Source organism: Ranitomeya imitator, chromosome 2, assembly GCF_032444005.1.
Source record: "Ranitomeya imitator isolate aRanImi1 chromosome 2, aRanImi1.pri, whole genome shotgun sequence".
Classification (NCBI taxonomy): domain Eukaryota; kingdom Metazoa; phylum Chordata; class Amphibia; order Anura; family Dendrobatidae; genus Ranitomeya; species Ranitomeya imitator.
Genome location: NC_091283.1, coordinates 804,984,596 through 805,012,454, shown reverse-complemented (window position 1 = coordinate 805,012,454; position 27,859 = coordinate 804,984,596). Strand labels below are relative to the sequence as shown.

The 27,859-nt window shown below is 43.7% G+C and overlaps 1 protein-coding gene across 2 annotated transcripts in view; it reads left to right on the top strand.

Moving 5' to 3' along the window:
* The window catches only part of BTAF1 (B-TFIID TATA-box binding protein associated factor 1), an 80,906-nt gene that overhangs the window by 51,264 nt on the left and 1,783 nt on the right, over positions 1-27,859 (top strand). For both annotated transcript variants that reach the window (XM_069753802.1, XM_069753803.1), the window contains exons 21-37: positions 1,222-1,412; positions 14,133-14,286; positions 16,465-16,574; positions 17,499-17,700; positions 20,030-20,178; positions 20,429-20,581; positions 20,730-20,851; positions 20,931-21,098; positions 21,992-22,069; positions 22,373-22,502; positions 22,798-22,939; positions 23,015-23,145; positions 23,981-24,106; positions 24,192-24,344; positions 24,611-24,822; positions 24,944-25,103; positions 25,276-25,446. In XM_069753802.1, coding sequence (XP_069609903.1) covers positions 1,222-1,412; positions 14,133-14,286; positions 16,465-16,574; positions 17,499-17,700; positions 20,030-20,178; positions 20,429-20,581; positions 20,730-20,851; positions 20,931-21,098; positions 21,992-22,069; positions 22,373-22,502; positions 22,798-22,939; positions 23,015-23,145; positions 23,981-24,106; positions 24,192-24,344; positions 24,611-24,822; positions 24,944-25,103; positions 25,276-25,446 — 2,552 coding nt within the window. The remainder of the gene's footprint in view (positions 1-1,221; positions 1,413-14,132; positions 14,287-16,464; positions 16,575-17,498; positions 17,701-20,029; positions 20,179-20,428; positions 20,582-20,729; positions 20,852-20,930; positions 21,099-21,991; positions 22,070-22,372; positions 22,503-22,797; positions 22,940-23,014; positions 23,146-23,980; positions 24,107-24,191; positions 24,345-24,610; positions 24,823-24,943; positions 25,104-25,275; positions 25,447-27,859) is intronic.

The window sequence follows — 27,859 nt, the reverse complement described above, 5'->3', positions numbered from 1 at the left end:
TCACATGATGGCTCAAAAAGAAAGATGAGGGTACTAAACTCCCCCAATCAGAATAAGCTCATGGATTCTCAGATCTCCTTCTGCAGCCTACCATACAGTGCAAAATAGAAGCACGATTGCAAAAATGTTGTGTAAAAGCAAAAAAACAAACATTAATTTGTCACTCATACCTGGACAACTTTGATAAAGGCCCTAATTTCTATGACATCCGTCCATCTCGCCATGGACACGTTTGCTTCACAAATGTTAAAGTGAAGATATGATCGTTTATATATAGTTAGATCTTTTTCTGCAATCCATGAATGCTTTCAAAGATCTCTGCTTGTTATCCCTGAAAAAAAAAACAAAAAAAACAAACGCTTGTTTACCCCAACTTAAAATCTGTCCTGATTATGTCTAATTGACTGGTACCATACAGTTTATCAGGACTAGATAAGAGGTTTCCTCCACTCGGGTGTAATTAAAGGGAATTTGTAACCCCAAAATTGTCCTATAAACTAAGGCCACCAGCATCAAGGGCTTATCTACAGTATTCTATAATGCTGTAGATAAGCCCCCTGATGTAACCTGAAACATAAGAAAAACAGGTTTGATGATTCTCACCCTGGGGCGGTCCTGGTTCTGTTCGGCGCCTCCCATATTCATACGATGACGTCCTCCTCTTCCTGGCACGGCTCCGGCGCAGGCGTACTTTATCTGCCCTGTTGAGGGCAGAGCAAAGTTCTGCAGTGCGCAGGCACCAGGAAAGGTCAGAGGCCCGGCGCCTGCGCACTGCAGTACTTTGCTCTGCCCTCAACAGGGCAGACAAAGTACGCCTACGCCGGCCCCGCGGCAGGAAGACAAGTAGAGGACATCTTCCTATGAAGATGGGAGGTGCTGGACCCGGACCGCGACGCCTATCGGACCCAAACAGAACCAGGACCGCCCCAGGGTGAGTATAATCTACCGTAACCTGTTTTTCCTTATCTTTCAGGTTACATCGGGGGCTTAGCTACATCATTACAGAATTCTGAAAATAAGCCCCTGATGCCGGTGGGCTTAGTTTATAGGCCAATTTTGGGGTGACAGATTCCCTTTAAGACTTTTTCTAGCTACTGATTGGAAGCAGTGATCTTGAAATGATGAAAGCTTGGAAATGTTCGTACCCAAGATGAATACACTTGGTCATGGAAATTAGTAAATTGTTTGCTCCAGGTTATAACACTTTATTTTCTAATGAAGGATCAAATTCTGACAAAGATGGCGCCTGCCTCACAGTCACGAAACACAGAGGAATAGTCACCCTCTACCGACATCAGCAAGCTGCTTTTGCAGTCACCAGCAGACGAGGCCCTGTTCCTAAAGCTGCGAAGTCCCAGGTGGCAGACTTGCCCACAGGAAGCGGAGTCAGCCCTCCTGCAGAGTGTGAAGAGGTATCTGTAATCCTTCATATTACCTCACAATTTCTAACTGGAGGGTGGGTAAAGATCCATACAATCCAGGAGCAGAAGGTGTGCCAAGGAATAGTGAATGATCATTAGTGAAGAATGACATTTAAAGGGAACCTGATTCATGCTGCCCACACTGCAGGCTGCATGATCTGGAGCTGGGCTGCATGATTGTAACCAGGTATATCTTTCTCTGAAATGCTCTGGGGTTGCAAACTCTACTCTGGCAATGTCTCGGGCTGGATTCTCCCTGCACATCTGATTGGCAAGTTTCTCCAATAGAGCTAGGGAGACCTGTCAATCACCTGCAGCAGTGCTGGGGAAAGCAGCAGGACGTGGAGCCAAACTAGTGTAATCTATGGCCGAACATGCCTGACCATTTCAGAGGGAAAAAAATGCCAGGCTTTAATTGTGCAATTTGGCTCAGATTCATTCTGTCTGTTGTGGGCAACATGAATAGAGTTCCTTCTAACCCCTTCCCAGCATAAGGCTTAACCACCTTGAGCATGTTGGATTTCAGTCTTTTTGTTCTCGTTGGCCATAAGCTGCTGTTGCTGTTTTCCAGTAGTATATCCCCTTCCTCTCCCTACGGATGACAACTGGGCACTTGGCCACTCGTGTACGAGGCAGGGTGGTTTACAGGAATAGCTATGCAAGGCATGTGATCAGATTTATAGAGGTTCTCCGAGGCTGTCCCGAGATAAAACCTGTTAAAATGAGGTGCGCTATACCGCGCTACAATGACTATGTACATCACCCCATGACAAGAGAGCTGCATACGGAGACTTGTCTGTACCGTTTATAATCTTGCTATCCTGCTTCGAGCAGTACAATGGCGATGTCCTTCAATGAGATCACTCTGCTTATACGGTCTCAGTATATACAGCAAAGGTGACAATTGAAAGACACAAAACAGGAAGTCGCACTATTGTGACTGCTCTATTGGCCAGTGTGGAAGGGTTTTTGTTGATGGCCTCCAAATGTTTATATTAGAAACCAGCTATGCATGTCGTTTTTTTTTTTGTTTTTTTTTTAACCAAATCTGCTTTAAAAGAGAAATTGGGTTAAAACGTTTTTTGGTTTTGTTTAGTTTTTTTTTACCCCAGTTGTTGGGTACAACGTTCCCTATAAATGAATAATAATTAATATTTTCAGTCATTTGTAATTGCCTCCCCTCCCTGTGGGTGTGCAGCATAGTTAGGGCCAGAAATATTTGGACAGTGACACAAGTTTTGTTATTTTAGCTGTTTACAAAAACATGTTCAGAAATACAATTATATATATAATATGGGCTGAAAGTGCACACTCCCAGCTGCAATATGATAGTTTCCACATCCAAATCGGAGAAAGGGTTTAGGAATCATAGCTCTGTAGTGCATAGCGTCTTCTTTTTCAAGGGACCAAAAGTAATTGGACAATGGACTCTAAGGGCTGCAATTAACTCTGAAGGCGTCTCCCTCGTTAACCTGTAATCAATGAAGTAGTTAAAAGGTCAGGGGTGGATTCCAGGTGTGTGGTTTTGAATTTGGAAGCTGTTGCTGTGAGCAGACAACATGTGGTCAAAGGAACTCTCAATTGAGGTGAAGCAGAACATCCTGAGGCTGAAAAAAAAAAAAAAATCCATCAGAGAGATAGCAGACATGCTTGGAGTAGCAAAATCAACAGTTGGGTACATTCTGAGAAAAAAGGAATTGACTGGTGAGCTTGGGAACTCAAAAAGGCCTGGGCGTCCACGGATGACAACAGTGGTGGATGATCGCCGCATACTTAATTTGGTGAAGAAGAACCCGTTCACAACATCAACTGAAGTCCAGAACACTCTCAGTGAAGTAGGTGTATCTGTCTCTAAGTCAACAGTAAAGAGAAGACTCCATGACCGTAAATACAAAGGGTTCACATCTAGATGCAAACCATTCATCAATACCAAAAATAGACAGGCCAGAGTTAAATTTGCAGAAAAACACCTCAAGAAGCCAGCTCAGTTCTGGAAAAGTATTCTATGGACAGATGAGACAAAGATCAACCTGTACCAGAATGATGGGAAGAAAAAAGTTTGGAGAAGAAAGGGAACGGCACATGATCCAAGGCACACCACATCCTCTGTAAAACATGGTGGAGGCAACGTGATGGCATGGGCATGCATGGCTTTCAATGGCACTGGGTCACTTGTGTTTATTGATGACATAAGAGCAGACAAGAGTAGCCGGATGAATTCTGAAGTGTACCGGGACATACTTTCAGCCCAGATTCAGCCAAATGCTGCAAAGTTGATTGGACGGCGCTTCATAGTACAGATGGACAATGACCCCAAGCATACATCCAAAGCTACCCAGGAGTTCATGAGTGCCAAAAAGTGGAACATTCTGCAATGGCCAAGTCAATCTCCAGATCTAAACCCAATTGAGCATGCATTTCACTTGCTCAAATCCAGACTTAAACGGAAAGACCCACAAACAAGCAAGACCTGAAGGCTGCGGCTGTAAAGGCCTGGCAAAGCATTAAGAAGGAGGAAACCCAGCGTTTGGTGATGTCCATGGGTTCCAGACTTAAGGCAGTGATTGCCTCCAAAGGATTTGCAACAAAATATTGAAAATAAAAATATTTTGTTTGGGTTATGTTTATTTGTCCAATTACTTTTGACCTCCTAAAATGTGGAGTGTTTGTAAAGAAATGTGTACAATTCCTACATTTTCTATCAGATATTTTTGTTCAACCCTTCAAATTAAACGTTACAATCTGCACTTGAATTCTGTTGTAGAGGTTTCATTTCAAATCCAATGTGGTGGCATGCAGAGCCCAACTCGCGAAAATTGTGTCACTGTCCAAATATTTCTGGCCCTAACTGTATATGTACTGGTTGCATCAAATGATGGACTTTCATTTCCCTAATCCACCTGAAACTTCAGGCACAGTGTAATAGCAGATAATTGTATATTAGATGTTTTGTTTTTTTCCCCTTCACATATGAAGTTTGTAATTCCGAATCGTGCAAACCATGTACTTCTCACTACACTCCTCAGAATTCAAAAGGGTCATATGATCCTACATACGTAAAAAAGCGAGCCATCGTGAACTTGTATGTTTTGCATCCCTCTGTAGAGAATACAATTTTAAGTACCGTACATTCCATAATTTGTGCTGCGTATTTTACTGTCTTTGGACTTATTCTGACACAATCTGCACTGAAAAGCTGTAATGAAGCTTTACAAAATACTGTTCACATGATGGGAAAAATAATCCATATGTCTGCTAGTACTGTAATGTTAGGGTTTTTTTTTTTAACATTTTTAGTTAATGAGCACTGAATTTGTTCCTGGACTTTATTAAATCACTAAATACGAATTTTGTAATTTTGACACAGAAAAGGATTCTTGGTACTTGCCATAAAACCCTTTTCTCGTAACCTACAATGGGGGGAAAGAGGGGTGGAAAAAGAAAACCATGAGTGTATGCTGCTGAAACCAGGATTTACACTAATAATTTCACTTGGTCTGCTCCTCCATTGCAGACTACACCCAACTGCAGACATCGGACTCAACCAGTAAGTTGTATCGCTTCTCCTACTGCGTACTCGTGAAGAATGGTACAGTAGAACATCACAAGAAGGCATAGGCCAGCATGGAAACAAAACATCCCAAAGGGCCATAACTGTGGATGCTGTGTTGCCAATGAGAAAGCGATTTCACAAAAAAAAAGGGATGTCTCAAGTGTGGGAAAGATAAGATTGCCAATACAGCAAGGTAAAAGGATAGTAGGGTGCATCCCTTAGGCCGTAAGTGGGGTAGTCGTCTCTTGCAGCACCCCTCCAGTCTTGCCTCAGCCGATATAGTGGATGAGCTCTGTAACATTTTGAGAATGTCTGGATGGAGGACCGAGTTGCAGCCTTATTGAAGTGCAGAGCAGAATCCTGATGCCGAATGGTCCATGGCGCCACCACCATACTGGTAGAGTGGAACACTTCCAGGATAGCAGAATGTATTTCACATCATGGGCCTTAAAGCCAGATGCTTCTGTAAGGGACTAGGCAGAGTAGACCCTTTTAACCCTGAGGGAACTGAAAGCCAGGCCATCCTCGAGACCTAGCTACAAAAACGTAAGAAGACCCAGGAGTGAGAAAGTCAGAGGCGACATAGTTGGTTACACCCCAACGACCAAAGTCCTTCCAAGTACATGATGGGCAGGTGACCAGGAGGGCATCCATACTATCAGTTTACTCTGATCATTCTGACTGAAGATTTCTGAATTGTGACTTCAACAGCCATGCTGTAAAATTGAGACCCCTCCCACCTAGATGAGGGGACCCTGAAAAGGAGATTTGGATGGTCTGGCAGTCTCCTCCCATTGAGCATCTCCAAGAAGATAGTTTGCTTCTGGGCCACCAGGTTGACTGAAACCCCTTCTGACTTGATCTGGTGTAGCTATACCTTTTTTTTTTAAAGGGACTCTGTCACCTGAATTTGGAGGGAACAATTTTCAGCCATAGGGGTGGGGTTTTCGGGTGTTTGTTTCAACCTTTCCTTACCCGCTGGCTGCATGCTGGCCGTAATATTGGATTGAAGTTCATTCTCTGTCCTCCGTAGTACATGCCTGCACAAGGCATGCCTGCACAAAACCTGATGACGCCCATGTTGGAAATAAATATCACATACTTAATCATAAGAATGCTTCTTTGACTGCAAGTCAAAGGGGAATCAAAACAAGGCTCTAACTGGAGGGTGGGCTCATCAAATTTTTCAGGACTGTCTATTTTTATATACCACCCTCTCATAGCTAGCTGCAGTATGTACCATATGTACACACTGTGAAATTCATGGAGGTCTTCTATCCATCTCATGCTGATGTTCTTGCCAGCCAAAAACAAGATTTCCCTGAGAAGGGTTCAAGGGTAGTGAAGCCAGGTCTCCTCCTCAAGGATTACTAATACACCCCTTAGAGCAGAGTTGTACAGGGGATTGTAGGATTGTATGATCTTGATCAGGATAGTTAAGACCGCTTTCCAAAAGTCTGCATTAGAAGGGCCATACCACGCTTGGTGTGTAAAATCTGCACTAAACATGACAATCTACAGTGGTGGGTCTAGCAATTTTATATAACACGCTAGGTGTCAGGTAGCATTGGTGGACTATACACATATGGACTAACTTGTTGTTGATTGCTGGTGAAACAGTATGGAGGTTAAGGCCTTTCTCCAATTCTCCTGATAGGGAGGGAATTGCTTTACTCCATTTGGACTCCACCAACAATGGTGTGGTGATGAGGCGTGTCTCCCGCTTAGTAACTGGGTGTATAAAAAGGTCAACCCCATGGGGCCCTGACTCCTTATGTGTGTAACTAGGTTTAACCTGAATGGAATCGGGTAAATTTCTGGAGTGGCCCATCGGAGACTAATCTGAAAGATAATGTCCAAGTGAAGAGGCAGTCTTCCCTTGGATAGCACTTTGTGGCTTAGGAAATTCCTGGCCCAGTTGTCCACTGCGATCTCCTGAAATTGATGGAAAACAATGTTCTGTCGAGACAAGAAGCAGAGATCTCTCCTATGGCTGGACTACTTCACATTCTGCACTTATGGTTGATGTAATGTCATCTGTGTCATTGTGGACCTGAATCCAATGTAGAAGGGACAGATGAATGACCTCAGCTCCAGAACGTTGAGTACTTTGATTCAAGTGTTGTTCATATACAGTGGATTTCTGGAAGACTTTCACAGAGCAGACTGGCTGAGACTTCATGATCTGCCAATGAATTGGAAGAAAAGAGCAACCTAGGCAAAGGAGAGAAGACAATGGTTCAGTGACTGCCTGATGCTGGGCAGGAGACGAGCTGGACAATCCAGGGAGAACAGTCTGAGTGTGAAGAGGACAATTTGCGGGGTCATAGTATGGAAACTGAACAAGAAAGTTGTCCTGATGGCGGTAACAATCTTGCCCATGACGCTATGCTGAAGCAGGGAAATTGGCGAGGGACACCTCAGGAAATTCACATCTGAAGGGAAGATATCTTGTACTTAGAGTAAAACCTCACTTCAACCGTGAATTAAGAATGTCATCCAAGTAGGGGATGACCACTTTCACAAGGGCCATGATTGCAGCCTTGATCTTTGGGTCGCTACAGACCAATGGTGTCCACGAAGTGGAGAGCTATGATTGGGAGAGACAGGTGTCGATTTTTGTCCAGAGGACAAATTGTCTAGGCTACAGCAAAAAGAGATCCATGTGGAATCTGTGTAGTCAGGGTCTTTTGCTCTACCTTATCAAGTCCAGTATTGACCGAATAGAGCCATCCCTCATGGGAAGATGTTTGAGTAAAAACCTGTAAAGTGCTCTTGTTCTGGAGTTGGAACAATAAGCCCGATTATAAGTGAAGAGAAGGCCTGCAGAAAACCAGAAGCCAAGGAAGGAGACTACAGAGGGCAAGATTGGGGGGAAAAATTGTGTGGAAAGACTGGGAATTCTGTCATGTATCCCAACATACAGGTCAGCACTTGGATACATCCTCTGCATCCTTTCTCTGGCTGGGAGATTAGCGTAGATCTGCTTATGTGCATGGAGCCTACAACCGCTCAGATCCAGCGTAAGGACTGGGAGCTGCATGACCCCTGAAGGGTTCCCAGGTGGGTGTGCTTTCTAATATTGCGGAAATCTTGTTGCCTCTGTAACTAGAGGAATTGTTTGGCTTTGTGGATGCTGGAGGACTTTCTTTTGTAGGGAGGTCTTTTCATGTTTTGAGGGACAGAGGCCTCTCTTGGTGAATGAATGGAAGGTAACAGGCAAAAAGAAACAAACTGATGCAATCTTTATCTGCTACCAGCACATCTGAAGTAGCCTGTGGCAGCAGGGGCACCATGGTGATGTCCAAGATGATCTTAGTCCATCTTGTTGCTGAAACAGGTGGATGCCCTGAAAGGGTAGGTAATAGACCAAAGAATACATGTTTTGTTGTTGCTTATGTTGCTTATGAAAAATCGCCGCATTGTTGAATGAGACGTGAACAGTCGGCAGCTATAAGCGGGACAAAACGGATACTTACTCACATGGGCATGAGCTCCAGAAGGATGCTTTTGTGCAGGATTACTTGCCAAGCATTACGTTTTGGTGACCCTGGCACAATAAGAGCTTGCTGTCTCAAGCACAGACCTGTCCAAGGAACCACATGTCTAGCTATGGGGTCCTTGAGGAAAACTCTGTTTTGAGAGAGAGGAGGACTGGACAACTACTAGAAAAGGACACAAATTTTACATATGACCTTGTTTGTTTAAACTTCCATCTGTCGTGTCCATACCTTGTTAAGCACCTCGCACAGCTTTTTGTGGTTCTAGAAGGTTCTTACGGTGGGCCTGATCTCTGCCGGAAAAAGACCTTTTACCTTACGTTCAGGGACTGGATCATTGTCCTAATGGGTGTCAATTGTATCTCTAGATGAGCACCTAGTTGAAGTTCCAGATATGATTCCAGGTTCTAATCCTGGTCTGGTTACTGTTGTAAGAGCAGACATGAAGAAAGATGGGGACTGAGATGATAAAATTGGTCCAGATCATTTTGACTACTGCCCCTATCTGCAGTGTAGATGCGGAGGAGCTGGTGGGTCTGACTCGCTCACTCTGGCTAGTGGACAGAGTACCCGGGTGCAACCAGTGGTGGTAGTCTCCTTAACGTGTCTTAAGGTCTCGGATACCTAGTCCATTTGGACACAGATTGGGAGAGAGTAATGGCCCATACAAGGTAGGGTCACAGGATTATCTCAAGGAGCTCAGTGGTTTACCTAACCGGAATTATGGCTGCATTGGCACAAGCAAAAAGGTGAGAAGAGCTGATGCCAGGAAAGAGGATAACTGATGCTGCTGCGTACCAGAAGGGTGGACAGCCTACCTTGTCCTAGGATGAAGTGCACGTGGTTGAAGATGATCCATAGGATCCCCCTCATCCAGGAGGATAGCGAGGCTGCAGTAACTGGTGCAGAGGGAGATGTCTATGCTGAGGCTACAAGAATCAAGCATACAGAGGGAAGGTGCTAGCACGGGAAGAGAGCCCATCTCAGCTAGCCTTATCGGCTGTGAGAACAGGCTAAGCAGACACCTAAATTATAACCCATGCTCCAGTATGAATGCTGAAGGGTCACACAGGTGGATGTGAGCCTGTAAGGCTGCAGTAGTAGCCAGATCCTAGAGGCTCTACACCAGCATAGGATCACAGGAGATGTGAAGCAGCCTGATGGCCTACTGCAGGAACCAGGGCTTGGGTAAAGATCTGGCTCCAGCATGGACAGTAGAGGCTGTGTGATGGAGCCTAAAAAAAGACTAGGATCAGTGAGGCAGGGAAGCTGAGGGACTGGAATATTCAGAGGCAGGGGGTGCCCTGGGGGGGATTAAAGACCTGAATGGGATGAAAAACGTCGGCACTTAAGACTGCGGTGTGCACAGGCAAAAAATGTGTAGACAATTAAACGCTGCAAGGAAGGGGTTATGCTTCTGTCCTGAAGAGGCCTGTTTCTGAAACACAAAATCTTCTGATCTGAAGTCTAAACACAATATAATATCAGCACAAGTCACCCTGGATTCTCTTCACTCTGTGCAGCACTCCATGCTCTGTGGGTCGAGCAGGCAGGAGAAAAATGGTCCTGCCATCCAGACGAGAGGGAATCCAGCCTGACCCCTTGCAGACTGTACCCTACGTCTTGTTTGTCTGGACCACAGTGAGGCCATTCCTCTACCTAATAAAGAAAAGAATGTTCGTAAAAAAAAACGCCATAGGGAAAAGACTCTGCCTTAGGGCTGTCTGCCTCCTACATGATGCTAAAACATATATACCAAGCGAATACCCACAGGCAATACCACTAACCAGAGGATCAGTGTATATACAGGTCCTTCTCAAAAAATTAGCATATAGTGTTAAATTTCATTATTTACCATAATGTAATGATTACAATTAAACTTTCATATATTATAGATTCATTATCCACCAACTGAAATTTGTCAGGTCTTTTATTGTTTTAATACTGATGATTTTGGCATACAACTCCTGATAACCCAAAAAACCTGTCTCAATAAATTAGCATATTTCACCCATCCAATCAAATAAAAGTGTTTTTTAATAACAAACAAAAAAACCAACAAATAATAATGTTCAGTTATGCACTCAATACTTGGTCGGGAATCCTTTGGCAGAAATGACTGCTTCAATGCGGCGTGGCATGGAGGCAATCAGCCTGTGACACTGCTGAGATGTTATGGAGGCCCAGGATGCTTCAATAGCGGCTTTAAGCTCATCCAGAGTGTTGGGTCTTGCGTCTCTCAACTTTCTCTTCACAATATCCCACAGATTCTCTATGGGGTTCAGGTCAGGAGAGTTGGCAGGCCAATTGAGCACAGTAATACCATGGTCAGTAAACCATTTACCAGTGGTTTTGGCACTGTGAGCAGGTGCCAGGTCGTGCTGAAAAATGAAATCTTCATCTCCATAAAGCATTTCAGCCGATGGAAGCATGAAGTGCTCCAAAATCTCCTGATGGCTAGCTGCATTGACCCTGCCCTTGATGAAACACAGTGGACCAACACCAGCAGCTGACATGGCACCTCACACCATCACTGACTGTGGGTACTTGACACTGGACTTCAGGCATTTTGGCATTTCCTTCTCCCCAGTCTTCCTCCAGACTCTGGCACCTTGATTTCCGAATGACATGCAAAATTTGCTTTCATCAGAAAAAAGTACTTGGGACCACTTAGCAACAGTCCAGTGCTGCTTCTCTGTAGCTCAAAAGTGGCTTTACCTGGGGAATGCGGCACCTGTAGCCCATTTCCTGCACACGCCTGTGCACGGTGGCTCTGGATGTTTCCACACCAGACTCAGTCCACTGCTTCCTCAGGTTCCCCAAGGTCTGGAATCGGTCCTTCTCCACAATCTTCCTCAGGGTCCGGTCTCCTCTTCTCGTTGTACAGCGTTTTCTGCCACATTGTTTCCTTCCAACAGACTTACCATTGAGGTGCCTTGATACAGCACTCTGGGAACAGCCTATTTGTTGAGAAATTTCTTTCTGGGTCTTACCCTCTTGCTTGAGGGTGTCAATGATGGCCTTCTTGACATCTGTCAGGTCGCTAGTCTTACCCATGATGGGGGTTTTGAGTAATGAACCAGGCAGGGAGTTTATAAAAGCCTCAGGTATCTTTTGCATGTGTTTAGAGTTAATTAGTTGATTCAGAAGATTAGGGTAATAGGTCGTTTAGAGAACCTTTTCTTGATATGCTAATTTATTGAGACAGGTTTTTTGGGTTATCAGGAGTTGTATGCCAAAATCATCAGTATTAAAACAATAAAAGACCTGACAAATTTCAGTTGGTGGATAATGAATCTATAATATATGAAAGTTTAATTGTAATCATTACATTATGGTAAATAATGAAATTTAACACTATATGCTAATTTTTTGAGAAGGACCTGTATAGGGGTGCAAGGATGTGTGCAACAAAGGTTCAGTGCAAGAACACGAGAAATGTTATCAGGAAAAAAAAAACACCAACAGAACCAGAATGCTAGAAATGCAAAACTTTATTGATGTTACAATAAAAACACATAATGTAAAACTTTGAAAAAGTGACAGGGAAATGATAATGATACACCAGAACTGCAACCAGTTACACCTCAGTGATAAAAGGGACAATCTAATTATAAGTGTCGTGAGTGTACCTTTAATCTGGGTACATTCCTTATTTACATTTACTTTCATGGCTGAGTATTTTGTTGCGCCGTGCCCTTGCACTTTGTTGCGCCGTGCCCTTGCACTTTGTTGCGCTGTGCCCTTGCACACCTATGTCTCTAATTGTTTCCTCTGCCTGTGTTTTGGTTTGCCTGATTTACTATCGTGGTTCCACCCCTGTTCTGGTGTATCATTAGTATTCTGGTTCTGTTGGTGCTTTTTTTTTTTTTTTCTTTTTTCTGATATTTCTTATAACACTAGGCTAGCCTGGTTTAATCTGGTATATGCAGGTGGGTGTGGTGGCAAGGAAATCAACTGAGTTTTTCGTTGGCTGTAACTCTTGGTGTAAGCCTCCTGGTGGCATCAACATACACCCCATGGTGTTCTGTGTTCCCAATAAAGCGAATAAGAAATTATTTTTATAATTGGTGGAGCTTCTAAATGAACATGAGCCAGAAATCTGCCCATGGCCTCTCAGTCTGCAGGATTTTCTGCTTTTCCGATTCAAAAAGTCTTAAAGGGGTTATCTAAGTTGATGCAAAAGCTGCTGTCAAAATTCAATCCCATTGCATCATCCCCCGATGTTCCCTGCTCTTCAGTTTAGCGTGGCTGCAGATATCACAGCTGGTTTACTTCACTTGGGTAAACGGAAGACTAGTGGGGAGCGCTGAGGTTTCAGCGCCAGATACTATATAATTGTCTAAGGGGTACTTCCGTCTGTCTGTCTGTCCCAGAAATCCCGCGTTGCTGATTCGTCTCACAAGCTGCCTGTCCTGGCTACCGCAACCAATCAGCGACGGCCACAGCCCGGCCAAGGATTAGTCCCTCCCTACTTCCATCCAGTCAGTGCCTGGCGCCCGCTGCATACTCCACTCAGCGCTCACACAGGGTTAATGCCAGCGTTAACAGACCGCGTTATGCCGCGAGTAACACACTCCGTTACCGCTGTTATTAACCCTGTGTGTCCCCAACTTTTTACTATTGATGCTGCCTATGCAGCATCAATAGTAAAAAAATGTAATGTTAAAAATAATAAAAATACAACAAACCTGCTATTCTCACCTTCCGTAGTCCGCCGCGCGCACCTGCCACCATCTTCTGTTCCCAGAGATGAATTGCGAAATTACCCAGAAGACTTGGCGGTCTCACGAGACCGCTAAGTTATCTGGGTAATTTCGCAATGCATCCTGGGAACAGAATATGGCGGCAGCCGCGCGCGCATCGACAGCTTCGCTGGAGGGTGAGTATAGAACTATTTTTTTTATTTTCATTATTTTTTTTTTAACAGGGATATGGTGTCCACACTGCTATATACTACGTGGGCTGTTATATACCGCGTTGCTGCTATATACTACCTAGCCAGTGTTAGATACTATGTGGGCTGTTATATACTGTATGGGCTGTGCTATATATTACGTGGCCAGTGTTATATACTGCGTGGCCTGTTATATACTACGTCGCCTGTGTTATATACTACGTGGCTGCTATATACTGCGTGGGCTGTATTATATATTACGTGGCCAGTGTTATATACTGTTTGGGCTGTGTTATATACTACGTCGCCTGTTATATACTGCGTGGCTGCTATATACTGCGTGGGCTGTTATATACTGTTTGGGCTGTTACATACTGCGTGGCCTGTATTAACGCATCGGGTATTCTACAATATGTATGTATATAGCAGCCACATAGTATATAGCACAGGCCACGTAGTATGGCTCCTATATACTACGTGTCCTGTGCGCTATACTATATACTATGTGGCTGCTATATACATACATATTGTACAATACCCGATGCGTTAGAATTGGGATATATAATATATATATTTTTTTTATGAAACTGGAAGAACTTGTCTGTTTCATCCCTGACCCTTTCATTTGCAGAGGAAAATTGGGCATAGAGGATCTAACCTCCTGATACAGTCCTTGGCAGCAAGGGTCCATATCTGTTCTGGAGCACTATGGGAATGTACAGTAAAACATTAAAAAAAATATATATTTTTTTTCACTCCAGAATCCCAAGCAACACATAGTCCAGAGAAGAGGTGCAGAATATACTCTTGCAACTATAGCAAAACATTTTGCATGTAATTTAGCTACAGGCCTACCACATCTTTGGGAAGCAACTGTTGGACCTTTAAGAAACAACATCAATGTTGATGATTTTGGTAAGTTTTTGATTTTACATATGTGATTGTATAAGTATGGTTCGTTCCAAAAGGAATAAGGTAATACTTTTGAAATATTGTGGAAACCCTGGGTGGAGAGAGTCTGTTATATTAATGTATATTACTGTTAACCCCTTTCTGACCTCGCATGGGATAGTACGTCTGATGTCAGAACCCCTTATCTGCACTAAAGTGGTATCATTAAAAACGTCAGCTTGGCATGCAAAAAATAAGTCCTCACCCAACCCCAGATCATGAAAAATGGAGACGCTATGGGTATCGGAAAATTGCGCAATTTTTTATTTTTTTTTTTTACCACTTAAACATGTCTAGGTTGTTTTTTATCTATGAACTTGTAATGACCTGGAGAATCATAATGGCAGGTCAGTTTTAGCATTTGGTGAACCTAGCAAAAAAGCCAAACAAAAAACAAGTGTGGGATTGCACTTTTTTTTGCAATTTATTATACATTTTTATAGCGCCATTTATTCCATGGCGCTTTACATGTGAAAAGGGGGCAAATATAAATAAATACATTTAACATGAGCAAAAAACAAGGCACACGGGTACATAAGGAGGGAGGATTTCACAGCACTTGGATTTTTTTTCCCCGTTTTCTAGTACATGACATGCAAAAACCAAGGGCATTCAAAAGTACAACTTGTCTCACACGAAATAAGCCCTCACATGGCCATATTGACGGAAAAATAAGTTATGGCTTTGGGAAGGAGGGGAGCGAAAAGCGAAAACTAAAAAAGCTGGGGTCATGAAGGGGTTCAAATGCTGTTTGTGTACATTAATAGGGGGTGGGATAGGGAGATATTTTGTAATATCTGTACTTGTTCACTTTTGACAAATTGACTTTGTATGATGCTTTATATTTTAATTAATAAAAATGTATCTGAGATCTATATATATATCTATAATCTATCCAAGAAAACATTTTATTTGAAAAGTGATGTGACCTAGTCCTACTGCAGCAATGACCTCCTAGCACAGAGATTTCACTGGGCGTGTGTACATCTTCCTCTGATGCTGACTAGTGATGAGCGAATATACTCGTTACTCGAGATTTCTCGAGCACGCTCGGGGGTCCTCAGAGTATTTTTTTTTTGTGCTCGAAGTTTTAGTTTTTCTTGCCGCAGCTGAATGATTTACATCTGTTAGCCAACATAAGTACATGTGGGGATTCCCTAACAACCAGGCAACTCCCACATGTACTTATGCTGGCTAACAGATGTAAATCATTCAGCTGCGGCAAGAAAAACTAAAACTTCGAGCACTAAAAAATACTCGGTCACCCGAGCATGCTCGAGAAATCTCGAGTAACGAGTATATTAGCTTATCACTAAATGTGACTAGTGATGAGTGAGCGTGCTCTGGTAAGGTGTTTTCCGAGCATGCTCAGGTGCTAACAGAGTGACTTCGACATGCTCAAAATATGTTCAAGTTCCCGCAGCTGCATGGCTCGCGGCTGTTAGGCAGCCTGAATACCAGCTGAACACCAGCAGGGATTGGTTAACAAACCTTATCCGAGAACGCTCTCTCTTTACCAATGCTGACAAATCGTAAGCCGGCATCAGTACACTGAACCCAACAGCAGCTTGGATCTGGCTGAGTGCGAGACATGTAATGGCCGTCTGCTCTTTGCATTGCAGTGATATGTGCTGGAGCACAGCAGACTAGCGTGTGATTATCTCACAGCTTTCACTTCCAGCAGTCGGTGTGGGGGGAGGGGCAGTACACGGTTGGCGGCACTACACTTGCTTTTGGTAAATGCTAAAATGTATTTGTCTCACACTGAGCCTGTTCTGAGCCGTTGTGGGGGTCAGGTCCTTTTTTTCCCACTGTGTTGCTGCCTGTTTGATTGGTCAGGGGGAGAGGAAGTACACGCCCCCAGTGAAATCTCTCTGGTAACTTGGCCTTTAAATTATTTTTAACTGCTTAAGTGCCATATACTTTGATCACGATATTCAAAGGTGAGGAGAAATAAAAATAAATTTTGTTTTGTTCCGCACTGAAGCCACTATAGCATCTTGTGTCCAGCTCAACATCAGAAAACTTGTTGAAAGGATTTGAAGTGTAGACTTTTCATTTTTTGCTTTTCTGTCAGTAATAGAAGTTCTCGCCATTTTTCTTTTGCTTACCGTGGTATAACAAAATGTATTGATGATGTAGATGCCAAGCTTCTTTTGGAAAAAGGAGATGATCACGCCCAGGAACTAGTCAGCAGCCTCCAAGTGTTTGAGGTCACGGCCTCTTCGATGGATCCCAGTCTTCACCCTGTGGTAAGTAGTACCAAGTAAGACATGAAGGCAGAGGTGGTTGTTCATTAGAATTAACCCCTTCACGTCCTATGACGTATAGGTACGTCAGGGCCGGTCCCGGCATGTGATGCTGGCTCGTGATCCACTTGTGGCCGTTAACATGTTAAATGCCACCGTCAATCTCTGATGGCGGCATTTAACTCTTGCACGGCGGATGCACGTCCAGCTCCGCCCACCAGTGTTCCCATCACATGATCGCAGGGCGCATATGGGTTGGCGTGACAACCCAAGGTCTGCAGGAGACCCCTGTGATTGTCATTGCTGATCTGCTATCAGCGCCACCCAGTGGCCGGCGTTCATAGCAGATAATGAATTCTGCTACACATAGCAGATCTGCAGCGCTGCTATCTGTAGCACAAGTGATCAGAAGATCAAAGCTTCAAGTCTCCTAAGGGACTATTACAGCAAGTGGGGAAAAAAAATTAAAAAATCCAATAGTTGAATTCTCCCCCTTTTGCCCCATTCATAATCCAACCATAAATACACATTTGGTATTGCTGCTTTCAGAAACACCCGATCTATCAAAATCTAAAAAGAATTAATCCAATCTGTAAACGGTGTAATGAGAAAAAAATTAAAACGTCAGAATAACATTTTCTGATATACCATATGGTACAACTCGTCCCCCAAAAAACAAGCCCATACATGGCCATATTGACGGAAAAAATAAAAAATGGTTCATGAAGGGTTCAGAATCGGCAGTGGGATAATGGAGAAATGTCCGTCATTAGAAGTAATGAACAGATTCCTAAGAGAACCGAATTGTTGCACTTCTTACAGTATCTGACGCCTGTAATTTGGCCCATAAGATGGTGGCGTACTTGTGTAAAACTCGCTCTTGCATTTTAAGTGATTTGTGTTTTTTGTTTTTGTTTTTTCCCCCAGCTACTTCAACATCTTCCTCATCTATTCACAAGTCTGCAGCATCCGTACACATCAGTGAGGCATATGGCTTCCCGTTGTGTAGGAGTTATGAGCCGCATCACTACCATGGCAACCATGAATGGATTTTTGGAGAAAGTTTTGCCGTGGCTTAGTGCTATTGATGATAACACAAAACAGGAGGGAGCCATTGAAGCGCTGGCTTGTATCCTTCATTTTCTAATTGTGTGGTGTTCCTAAAGGTTGGGCACAAATGCACTAATAAAGAAAGATATATAACGAGTGGGTGGTGGGATTATGTAAGCTAGAAAGCTAAATATAGTAGGAGTTTGTCCAATCACTTCTATTTAGCACAATCTAACCGTGACTGATCAATGGTCTGTTTTCCGGGCCCTTGGGAGTCAGCTGTTACTTGTGTAAAACAATATTACATAGGTATATATTCTACTGTTTTAAAGTGAACCTGACAGCAGGATTGTGCATAGTAACCTACAGACAGTGTCCGATCGGCGCCGTTATACTGACTACAATGATACCTGGGTTTATGAAATCTGCTTGTGGTTGTTGTTTACTCTGTATTTGTAGTTTTCAGTTAGAGATTCTTGTGCTCTGGGGCGGCCTGTGGGCGGGGCTCTGGGAGGCCTGTGGGCGGGGCTCGGATGCCTGTGGGCGGGACTCGGAGGCCTGTGGGTGGGCCTTTGTGCTGCTCTGCTTACATATACATGTTTATGGGCTTATGACGGGTCACTGATCCCTCACTGACCTGCCCCCAATTTTACAATATTCCATGCAGTATGTAAATTAGGGGGCAGGTCGGTGAAGGATCAGTGACCTGTCATAAGTGTGAAATGCAGAAGTAGTGTTAACTGCTGTTGCTTCAAAAGCATCCAGCAACTAGAGGGATACTAGAGGGGTTAACACAGTCACCGGAGACAGGGAGTAGTTAGCAGAGCCCCAGGGGATTGTGGGAAACTTGTTGACTGTTCTGGCAGCAGCCAATGGGATTAGTGGTGTGTTTCTGTGATCTGTCTCAAAGGTTCAGCTAAGTGAACCATAGGGACACAGGATTCATGTACAGAGTGGAGTTGGGCTTAACCCCCTGTACTGCTAGTTGAGAAAGTCTAACAGGAGCAGGAAGATAAGGACTGGAAGAACTTGTTACAGGGATAATCTCCCTCAGCAAACCCCCCCCACTCCCTCCTCCATTACACTGTGCTAGAAGGAATGCTGTGTACTACTGTGCTTTTGTAAAGAGTCTTGATCTGTGCTATCAAGAGTTAGTCAATGTGCCTCTAAGGCTAGTTCCACACTAGCGTTTAGCTGGGCTGCGGAGGGATGCGAACTTCCTCCATGAAGCCCCGCCCACTGCCACGCCTCTTCATTCAGCTCCGCCTACAGCTGCATGCAGCGTGCGCACCCAATCTTTAACATTGGGTACGCACAAGCCAATATCTCATGTGACCATGAAGCGGTGGTGGTTTCAAGTGGCACTGTGGTGCTCAACCAAAAAGTAATCCATAATGAGAAATATGAAGAAAAAGAAAGTGGCACTCGCCAAGCGATGCGTTTACTAGTCCTTTTATTCTCCCACTTAGTTGGGTGAGGACATACCTCTAGGGCGGCGGGTGTACACGAAGGTGCAAGGAGCAAACAGGACGACGGCAGTTTCGCGCCGACTGCGCTTCAGCGGGTCCAGGTGTGACACTAGTTTTATTTTTTTTCTTCATATTTCTCATACAGATATATATGTAAGCAGAGCACCACATAGACCCCCTCCCACAGCCCCACCCCAAAGCAAGAATTTTGTTAACTGAAAACTGCAACTAAAGATTAAACAACCACAAGATGGATTTCATCACCACCTATCATTGTAATCAGTATAACGGCGCCGAGCTGACACTGTCTGTAGTTTACTGAGCACAATTGTGCTGACAGGTTCACTTTAAATATTTTGGGAGATGATTGGGGTTTCCGCATGTATTTGACACCTAGGTGCTGATATTGAATTTTTTAAAAAATTTAAATTAAAAAACCAAGTGAATAACTTGCGTTAAAAAGTATGTTATATTCACATATTTTGGTTTGGACTTTCATATTATGGGCCGACTTGAGCCTCTTCGTACAGCACTCTTTATTCTTTGTCTTTGGTTTGGGTGTATGGCATGATGCCTCTTTTCAGTTCTATTATCTAGCGTGGTTCTGTAGCACTGGACAGACATTAGATTGTAGGCACCGATGGGGAATTTATCAGTGTCCCCAATCAGTATGTCCAGCGCTGCAGAACAGTGCTAAAAAACGAACCGTGTACAGTGCTTTATGTGCAGCCTCCTGGGGCCATGAAGGAATGGCCAAACCTACATGTAACGGGAGGTCTTAAATTGTAACCATGCACAATTCTGTATTTTCTTGGCATTTCTGTAGATTACCTGGAATCTGCTTTATTTATTTTCATTAAGGGATAACTATTTTTACATGTATATTTTACATGTAGTCAGACCCTTCACCATTTACCCCTTAACATTAAAACACTGAAGGTGTGATGGAGCAGCTGGATGTTGGAATCATCCCGTACATCGTCCTCCTGGTGGTGCCAGTGCTGGGCAGAATGAGCGACCAGACGGACAGCGTGCGCTTTATGGCCACACAGTGCTTTGCAACACTCATCAGGCTCATGCCTTTGGAGGCAAGTTGAATTACTTTACAAAACACATGAACTGTAGCCAAATTCTAGTGATCTGTGGAGGTCTCTGCCCAATTCTGCTCTTGTACCAGTCAATGTAAAAAAAAATGGGCTGAAAATCTCGGCTTATACTCGGGTATATACGGCATATCTCCTAGTCTGTTATCCAACTTTTGTTTTTGTTATTTTCTTTTATATTGCATTACTCTTTGGATCACTTTTTTTAATTTTTTTTTTTTTTTTTAATTTCTAGGCCGGGATCCCAGATCCTCCCAATATGTCAGAAGAGTTAATTAAACTAAAAGCCAGGGAGCGCAACTTCTTGGAACAACTGCTGGACGGAAAGAAATTGGAAAATTATACAATTCCTGTTCCAATAAAAGCAGAGCTGAGGAAATATCAGCAGGTATTTCATTACATTATTTTTTTTGGCTCTGGGCTGCCACCTCCAGGAGTACAGTATGGAGTATAGCTCCATATGTTCTATAGCCCATCGAGGCGAGTTTAATATCGGTCTTATATCTTTAGGATGTTACCTGACTTGTGTTTTTTAGGACGGTGTGAACTGGCTGGCCTTCCTGAATAAATACAAGCTCCATGGGATCCTATGTGATGATATGGGTCTGGGGAAGACCCTGCAGTCTATATGTATTCTTGCAGGGGACCATTGTCTTAGGTAGAAATATACGTTTTGTATGTTCTGTGTTTTATATTTTAAAATGAACATATTTTAATGATTGCTCTATACACTACAGGTCTCAAGAGTATAACAGGAGTAAGTCCGCAGACTGCTTGCCTCTCCCCTCACTGGTCGTATGTCCTCCCACCTTAACTGGGCACTGGGTGGATGAAGTTGGCAAGTTCTGCTCTAAAGAATATCTCAACCCATTACATTACACAGGTCCTCCGACCGAGCGAGCCAGGCAAGTTGTCATACAGTACACTTATAACACCTGCCTGAGAAAAGTTGTCATTACAATCAACATAGTTCTGTTCGTCGGTCCAAAATTCAGAGACGAATTCCATTTGTTGGAGCTCTGTTTTTATCTAGAAAGCTTCAAATGTATGTTAAGCAAAAAGACTTGGAGGACCCTGGTCCAGTGGTGATGTCCGTGCCTGCCGGACTGGAGCTGTAAACCTCTGACCTGTTGGCAGTACCGGACGCCTCTTCTGGTTAGTGGCACAACTTCGTTCCATGCCTATTAATCAGAAGAGGCATCAGCGAATCCGGCAAGTAGATTTGCTGGGCTCTGGTACTTTTTTTAAACACTAGCTCTGTGGTTATATAGTAAAGTTTTCTTACAGAATCAGCCACTATGGGGAGCTCACCAACTTGGAGTTAAATCACACTTATTTTAATTTCCCCATCACCCCTGTCATGTTTTCATTGGACAGGGGTGCTCGGCGGCTTTCTTCTTTATACCCATAGATCAGATAGACTTCTTTTGTAGGGAGAGAGTGGTAATAGTTCCTAATGTAGAGCTGTGTAGTTGGTCCGACTCTTCAATTTCCCTAACTCCACGACTCTGACCCCACAGCACTGCCTCACTACCGAGCATGTACATAAAGCACAGCACAGCTTCATCCCCGCTAAAAGCCAACATCCTTAGCTCAGGAACAGAACAGACATTTTATAGGACATTTCATAATTTTCCCATTTTCTTATGAATAAAATGTACATCCTGCCTTGTACTTCTGTACCCAATGTATTATATATTTTCTGAGTCAGTCCACCTTATGCTGGCTCCACAGCCCTGGTTCCTAGTATCCAGTGCATGAAATGCATTCTAGTAATAATACTTTTCCCATTTTCCAGGTTGCAGCACCAAGTGAAGAAACACAATCTGATTGTAGCTTCATATGACGTTGTTAGGAATGATATTGACTTCTTCAGGTATGTCTTATATATTGTACTGGTTCAGGTCATACATTACCAGCTGCTACATTACTATATTTCTAGTTGTACTCGTTCTCCAGAAGCTGAGGGTGATTCTGGACTCTTGTGAATTGACCCTTCTCTACCTACCTTACCGCCATATAATGTACTCGCTTATTCTCTCCCTATACACACAGTTGGCTCGTACCTTTTCTATACAATGATGATCGACACGTATCGTCTCCGTATATGTACTTAATTTCTGTAAACATTGCAGTAACACCACAACACTTCCTTTTAGTCTGATCGTTTCTATTCCAGGAACATGAAGTTTAATTACTGTATTCTAGACGAGGGTCACGTCATTAAGAATGGGAAGACAAAATTGTCAAAAGCTGTTAAGCAAATATCGGCAAATTATAGAATTATCCTGTCTGGAACACCAATTCAGGTAAGTGAGGGTGCGCCTGTAGTGTGCTCTAGGTGTACAGCATGTGCATTAGACGCTTTCCCACCTCATAACCTGCATATATCCATAGACCCCCATGTGTCCAGCTTATGCAGTGTGCTTTTGTTATTCCTTTTTATAGTAGTACATTGCAGATGTTGACCCCTTTATGCTCGTACTGGGGATTACGTTGCAGCCTTGTATCTGAGGGGGGGGATACTGCCTGCATCCAACCATACTCGCCTGCTGCCATTTACTGCTGATAGCCAATGTTGACCCGTTTCTCTTGTTTCCCTAGAACAATGTGTTGGAGCTCTGGTCGTTGTTTGACTTCCTCATGCCTGGCTTTTTAGGCACAGAGCGCCAGTTTGCGGCAAGATATGGAAAACCCATTTTAGCAAGTAGAGACGCCAGAAGCTCGTCTCGTGAGCAGGAAGCAGGTAATGAGTGTACAATCTTAGTTTTGCACAAGCTTCAGCTATTTCTGTCCATTTATCACGGCTTCATATTTACAGGTGTTCTTGCAATGGAAGCGTTACATCGGCAGGTTCTGCCATTCCTGCTCCGCCGAATGAAGGAGGATGTATTGCAGGATCTTCCTCCTAAGATTATTCAGGATTACTACTGCTCATTGAGTCCTTTGCAGGTAATAAACTTTCACAGACCCTTATGTCTTTGGAGGAAGAAAAAACCACAATGCAGACGTCTTGACCTATGATTTCATGGGAGCTAGTTAAAGGTTATTCTTCTTGCTAAACAAAGACGAAAGCTCCCCTTATGCTTGGAGATGAAAAAGTAACAAAGTGATACTCTACCAGCCCCCTGGATGACTGTTAGGCTATGTTCACACTTTGCAGATTCCACTGCGGATTTTTCCGCAGCAGAATTCCAAAATCCGCAGTGAAAACCCGTCGCGGTTTTTACTGCGGATTTATCGCGGTTTTTACTGCGGTTTCTTCTGCGGATTTTCATCTGCAGTTTCCTATTGGAGCAGGTGAAAATCCGCAGAAAAGAAGTGACATGCTGCGGAATGTAATCCGCTGCGTTTCCGCACGTTTTTTTCCACAGCATGTGCACAGCGGTTTTTGTTTCCCATAGGTTTACATTGTACTGTCAAATCCGCTGCGGATCCGCAGCAAAATCCGCAAAGTGTGAACATAGCCTTACACAGGAAGAGATGCCACCATTTCACCAGCAGCTGGACCGCTGCAGCCTGTGATTGACTGCAGCAGTCAGGTGACTTGAACAGCCAATCACAGGCCGCAGTGGTCCTGCTGCTGGTGGAATGATGTGTCCTTTTCCTCTGGTCTTTGCTGGATCCAGGTGAGAGCCGATGATGTGTTTTTACAGCTCTTAGACCCTGTTAAACCTTTTACTTTTTCATCCCATTTACCTATCCAACAGCTGTTTATTTCCAGATACGGAGACCTCTATACATCCCTTGTGTTCCCTGTACCTCTAATTGGTTTATCGATTTTCAGGTTCAGTTATATGAAGATTTTGCAAAGTCTCGTGCAAAAACTGATGTCGACGAAACAGTCTCTGCATCTTCAGTGACAGACGAGGGTGAGAAGCCAAAGCTGAAAGCCACAGGGCACGTCTTTCAGGTGATTACATGCATGTATTGGAGACTGTGTAGGATGGTTTGTAGACTGCCTTCCTATGTAAAGCAATCGTATGATATCTCTGTAGGCTCTGCAGTACTTGCGAAAACTATGCAACCATCCTGGGCTGGTTTTAACCCCTCAACATCCTGAGCACAAGAAGGTCACTGATCAACTAGCGACTCAAAACTCGACTCTACGGGATATTCAGCATGCACCCAAACTATCGGCATTAAAACAAGTACGTGCGAGAAGGGAGGACACATTTTAGTGTTTCTTTGCAGTGACATTCAGCCTTGCCAATTGCATTTGAGCCCTTTTGCCAGAAGTATAGAATGATTAAATTGATCAAATATTTGGTCATGTAGTAGCCTATGTTGTCTGTGGACACTAATTGTTAGTGTCTCTACACAGCGCTGTGCATAAGTTTGTCGGGAGAAGAAAAAATATTTTTTTTAATTATGGTTTAAAATGAATAATAATGTTGTAATTTTCACTTTCTTTCAGTTGCTATTAGACTGTGGTTTGGGTAATGCCAGCACTCCTGAGAGTGGCACAGAAGCCGTGGTAGCCCAGCACAGAGTATTGATCTTCTGTCAGCTAAAGAGCATGTTGGATATAGTGGAACACGACCTCCTGAAGCCTCATCTGCCCTCCGTTACATATTTACGGCTGGACGGTAGTATACCTGCCGGACAGAGACATTCCATAGTGTCCAGGTGAGTTATAGACCTGTTTTGTGCATACTCGGTTGTTAGTCTTTTGGGTAACTTAAGCCTTCATGAATTCTTAACCAGTAAGTACTTTGTCTTCCTTTTTTACATCTTTCTTTTCCCTCAGGTTTAATAATGACCCCTCTATAGATGTCTTGCTGCTGACCACCCATGTTGGAGGCCTGGGACTCAACCTGACTGGTGCGGACACTGTAGTGTTTGTGGAACATGACTGGAATCCAATGAGGGATCTTCAGGCCATGGACAGGGCGCACCGTATAGGTCAGGTAAGATCATGACACCATCATGGCTGTGGGCATTTAACCGTTTGACTGTGCAAGCAATGTAAGAATTTCTGCTGACTTCAGGAGATTGTGATATGGTTGGTTTCTGGTATTATTGCTGCAGAATTGTTAGTTCCAGTAGAGTAATTTCTTCTTACACTTTTTTCCTTTGCAGAAACGGGTTGTAAATGTGTATCGGCTGATTACTAGAGGAACTCTGGAGGAGAAGATTATGGGTCTGCAGAAATTCAAAATGAGTATTGCAAATACTGTAATTAGCCAGGAAAATGCCAGCTTACAGAGTATGGGCACTGACCAGCTGCTGGACCTGTTCACACTTGACAAGGTGAGCCGCGATCATTACAATATTCTTCAGTACAAGACTGCACAGATCACTAAATGCTGCACTGCATACGTGCAGGTTGTGGTCAGAGGTTGTCTTGTACTAACTGAGGACCATTTCACCTGGATTGGGCATAACTGCAGTGCTACACTGCTCATGCACAGTTATGGTTCTGGGTGGGATGTTTTTTATTACTAACAAAAAATACTATTATTCAGACCTTTTTTAAAGTCTGAGATGTTAGGAAAATCCCTTTAAATCTAGAAACTATCTTATGAAGTGATGGTGTATTGCTAGAATGTGCAGCCACTTGGTAATGGTTTGCTGCATCATACCTGGTAGATGCGGGTTATATTAGAGCCAGCATCTGCCAAACAGCAGCGAGGGGTGCTGAGCTCTTGTAGCTGCCAAGTCCTTTAACTGCTGCTATGAATCTGACTACAGCAATTAAAGGGCACGGGATCAAACCCTTTGTAACACTATCGTGGGGTGCTGATGGTTTGCCATGGCAGCCCAAGTCCTGATGTAAACAGCGTTTTTTTTTTTTTTTTTTTCCCTTGTTTTTTGTTTCCTAAATGAACATGATAATCACCCAAAAAACAATGGTGGAATTACCGTATATACTCAAGTATAAGCCGAGATTTTCAGCCCACTTTTTTGGGGCTGAAAGTTCCCCTCTCGGCTTATACTCGAGTCATACCCAGGGGTCGGCAGGTGAGGGGGAGCGGAGGCTGTCTAATTATACTCACCTACTCCTGGCGCGGTCCCTGCACGTTCCTGCTTCTTCCAGCGCCGCATTTTCTTCCTGTAGCGAGCGGTCACATGGTACCTCTCATTACAGTAATGAATATGCGGCTCCACCTCCCATAGAGGTGGAGCCGCATATTCATTACTGTAATGAGCGGTAACGGTGACCGCTCAATACAGGAAGAAAATGAGGCGCCGGGGAACAGAGGTGCAGCGACGGCGCCAGGAGCAGGTAAGTATGACGGGGGCAGTGCACGATACTCGCCTGCTCCTCATTCCACCATCGGCGCCGCTGCATCTTCCGCGTCCTCTGCAGTAACGCTCAGGTCAGAGGGCGCAGTGACGCGATTAGTGCGCGCCACCCTCTTCCTGAACGTCGGTGCAGAGGATGGGAAGACACAGCGGCGGTCAGCGGTGGAACGGGAAAGGTGAGTATAGCGAGTGCCGGGGGCCTGAGAGGTGAGTGTATAATTTTTTTTTAATCGCAGCAACAGCATATGGGGGGAGAAATATCTGTATGGAGCATCTTATGTGGCCATGTGCAGCATTATATGGGGGCAAATATCTGTATGGGGCCATGTGCAGCATGTCATGTCACTCCCTTTGAAAAAGCGATAGTGCGAAACGCGCGTCAGGGGTGCAGGGAAGGCCACACATGCACTTTGATTCACCATGGGTAAGTTCTACGTGACTCTTGGGTATATATAACTTTGAGACATTATGTCACATTACAGGCTTTGAAATGCCAGTTTTTCTGAGATGTCTCCTCATTGTAGGAACATGGACTACTAGTTATATGCTTGAGACTTACCCAGATCATAATATCTATCTATGCTCCCTTTTTCCGCTAGTATAGCATTATATGGGGGCAAATATCTGTATGGGGCATCTTATTTGGCCATGTGCAGCATTATATGGGGGCAAATATCTGTATGGGGCATCTGTATGGGGCCATGTGCAGCATTATATGGGGGCAAATATCTGTATGGGGTATCTAATGGGGTCATAATCAACATTTGTGGAGCATTATATGGGGCAAATATCTGTATGGAGCCTCTTATGTGGCCATGTGTAGCATTATATGGGGGCAAATATCTGTATGGAGCCTCTTATGTGGCCATGTGGAGCATTATATGGCGCAATTATCTGTATGGAGCATTTTATGGGGCCATAATCCACATTTGTGCAGCATTATATGAGGCATATTTTAATATGGAGCATCTTATGGGGCCCATCATAATCTTTATGGAGCATTATATGGGGCTCCTGATTCAATATGGATATTCAAAAATACTTAACCTACTGATGTCTCAATTAATTTTACTTTTATTGGTATCTATTTTTTATTTTTGAAATTTACCAGTAGCTGCTGCATTTTCCACCCGAGGCTTATACTCGAGTCATTAAGTTTTCCCAGTTTTTTGTGGCAAAATTAGGGGGGGTCGGCTTATACTCGAGTAGTTCACCGCACTTTAAAGTTTTGATTTACACAGTGTTCTGAGAAATAGTAAAAATAAAAACACACTTGTAAAACAATATCAACAGAAACATAATTTAGAATTCTGGGACTCATTGGGTCAAAAAAATAAAAATGGAAGTTTCCCCAGTTAGAAAGCTGTGGAGTACTTGAGTAGTTCCCTGCGCAGTCAGGTTGCTTCAAGTGCTGCTG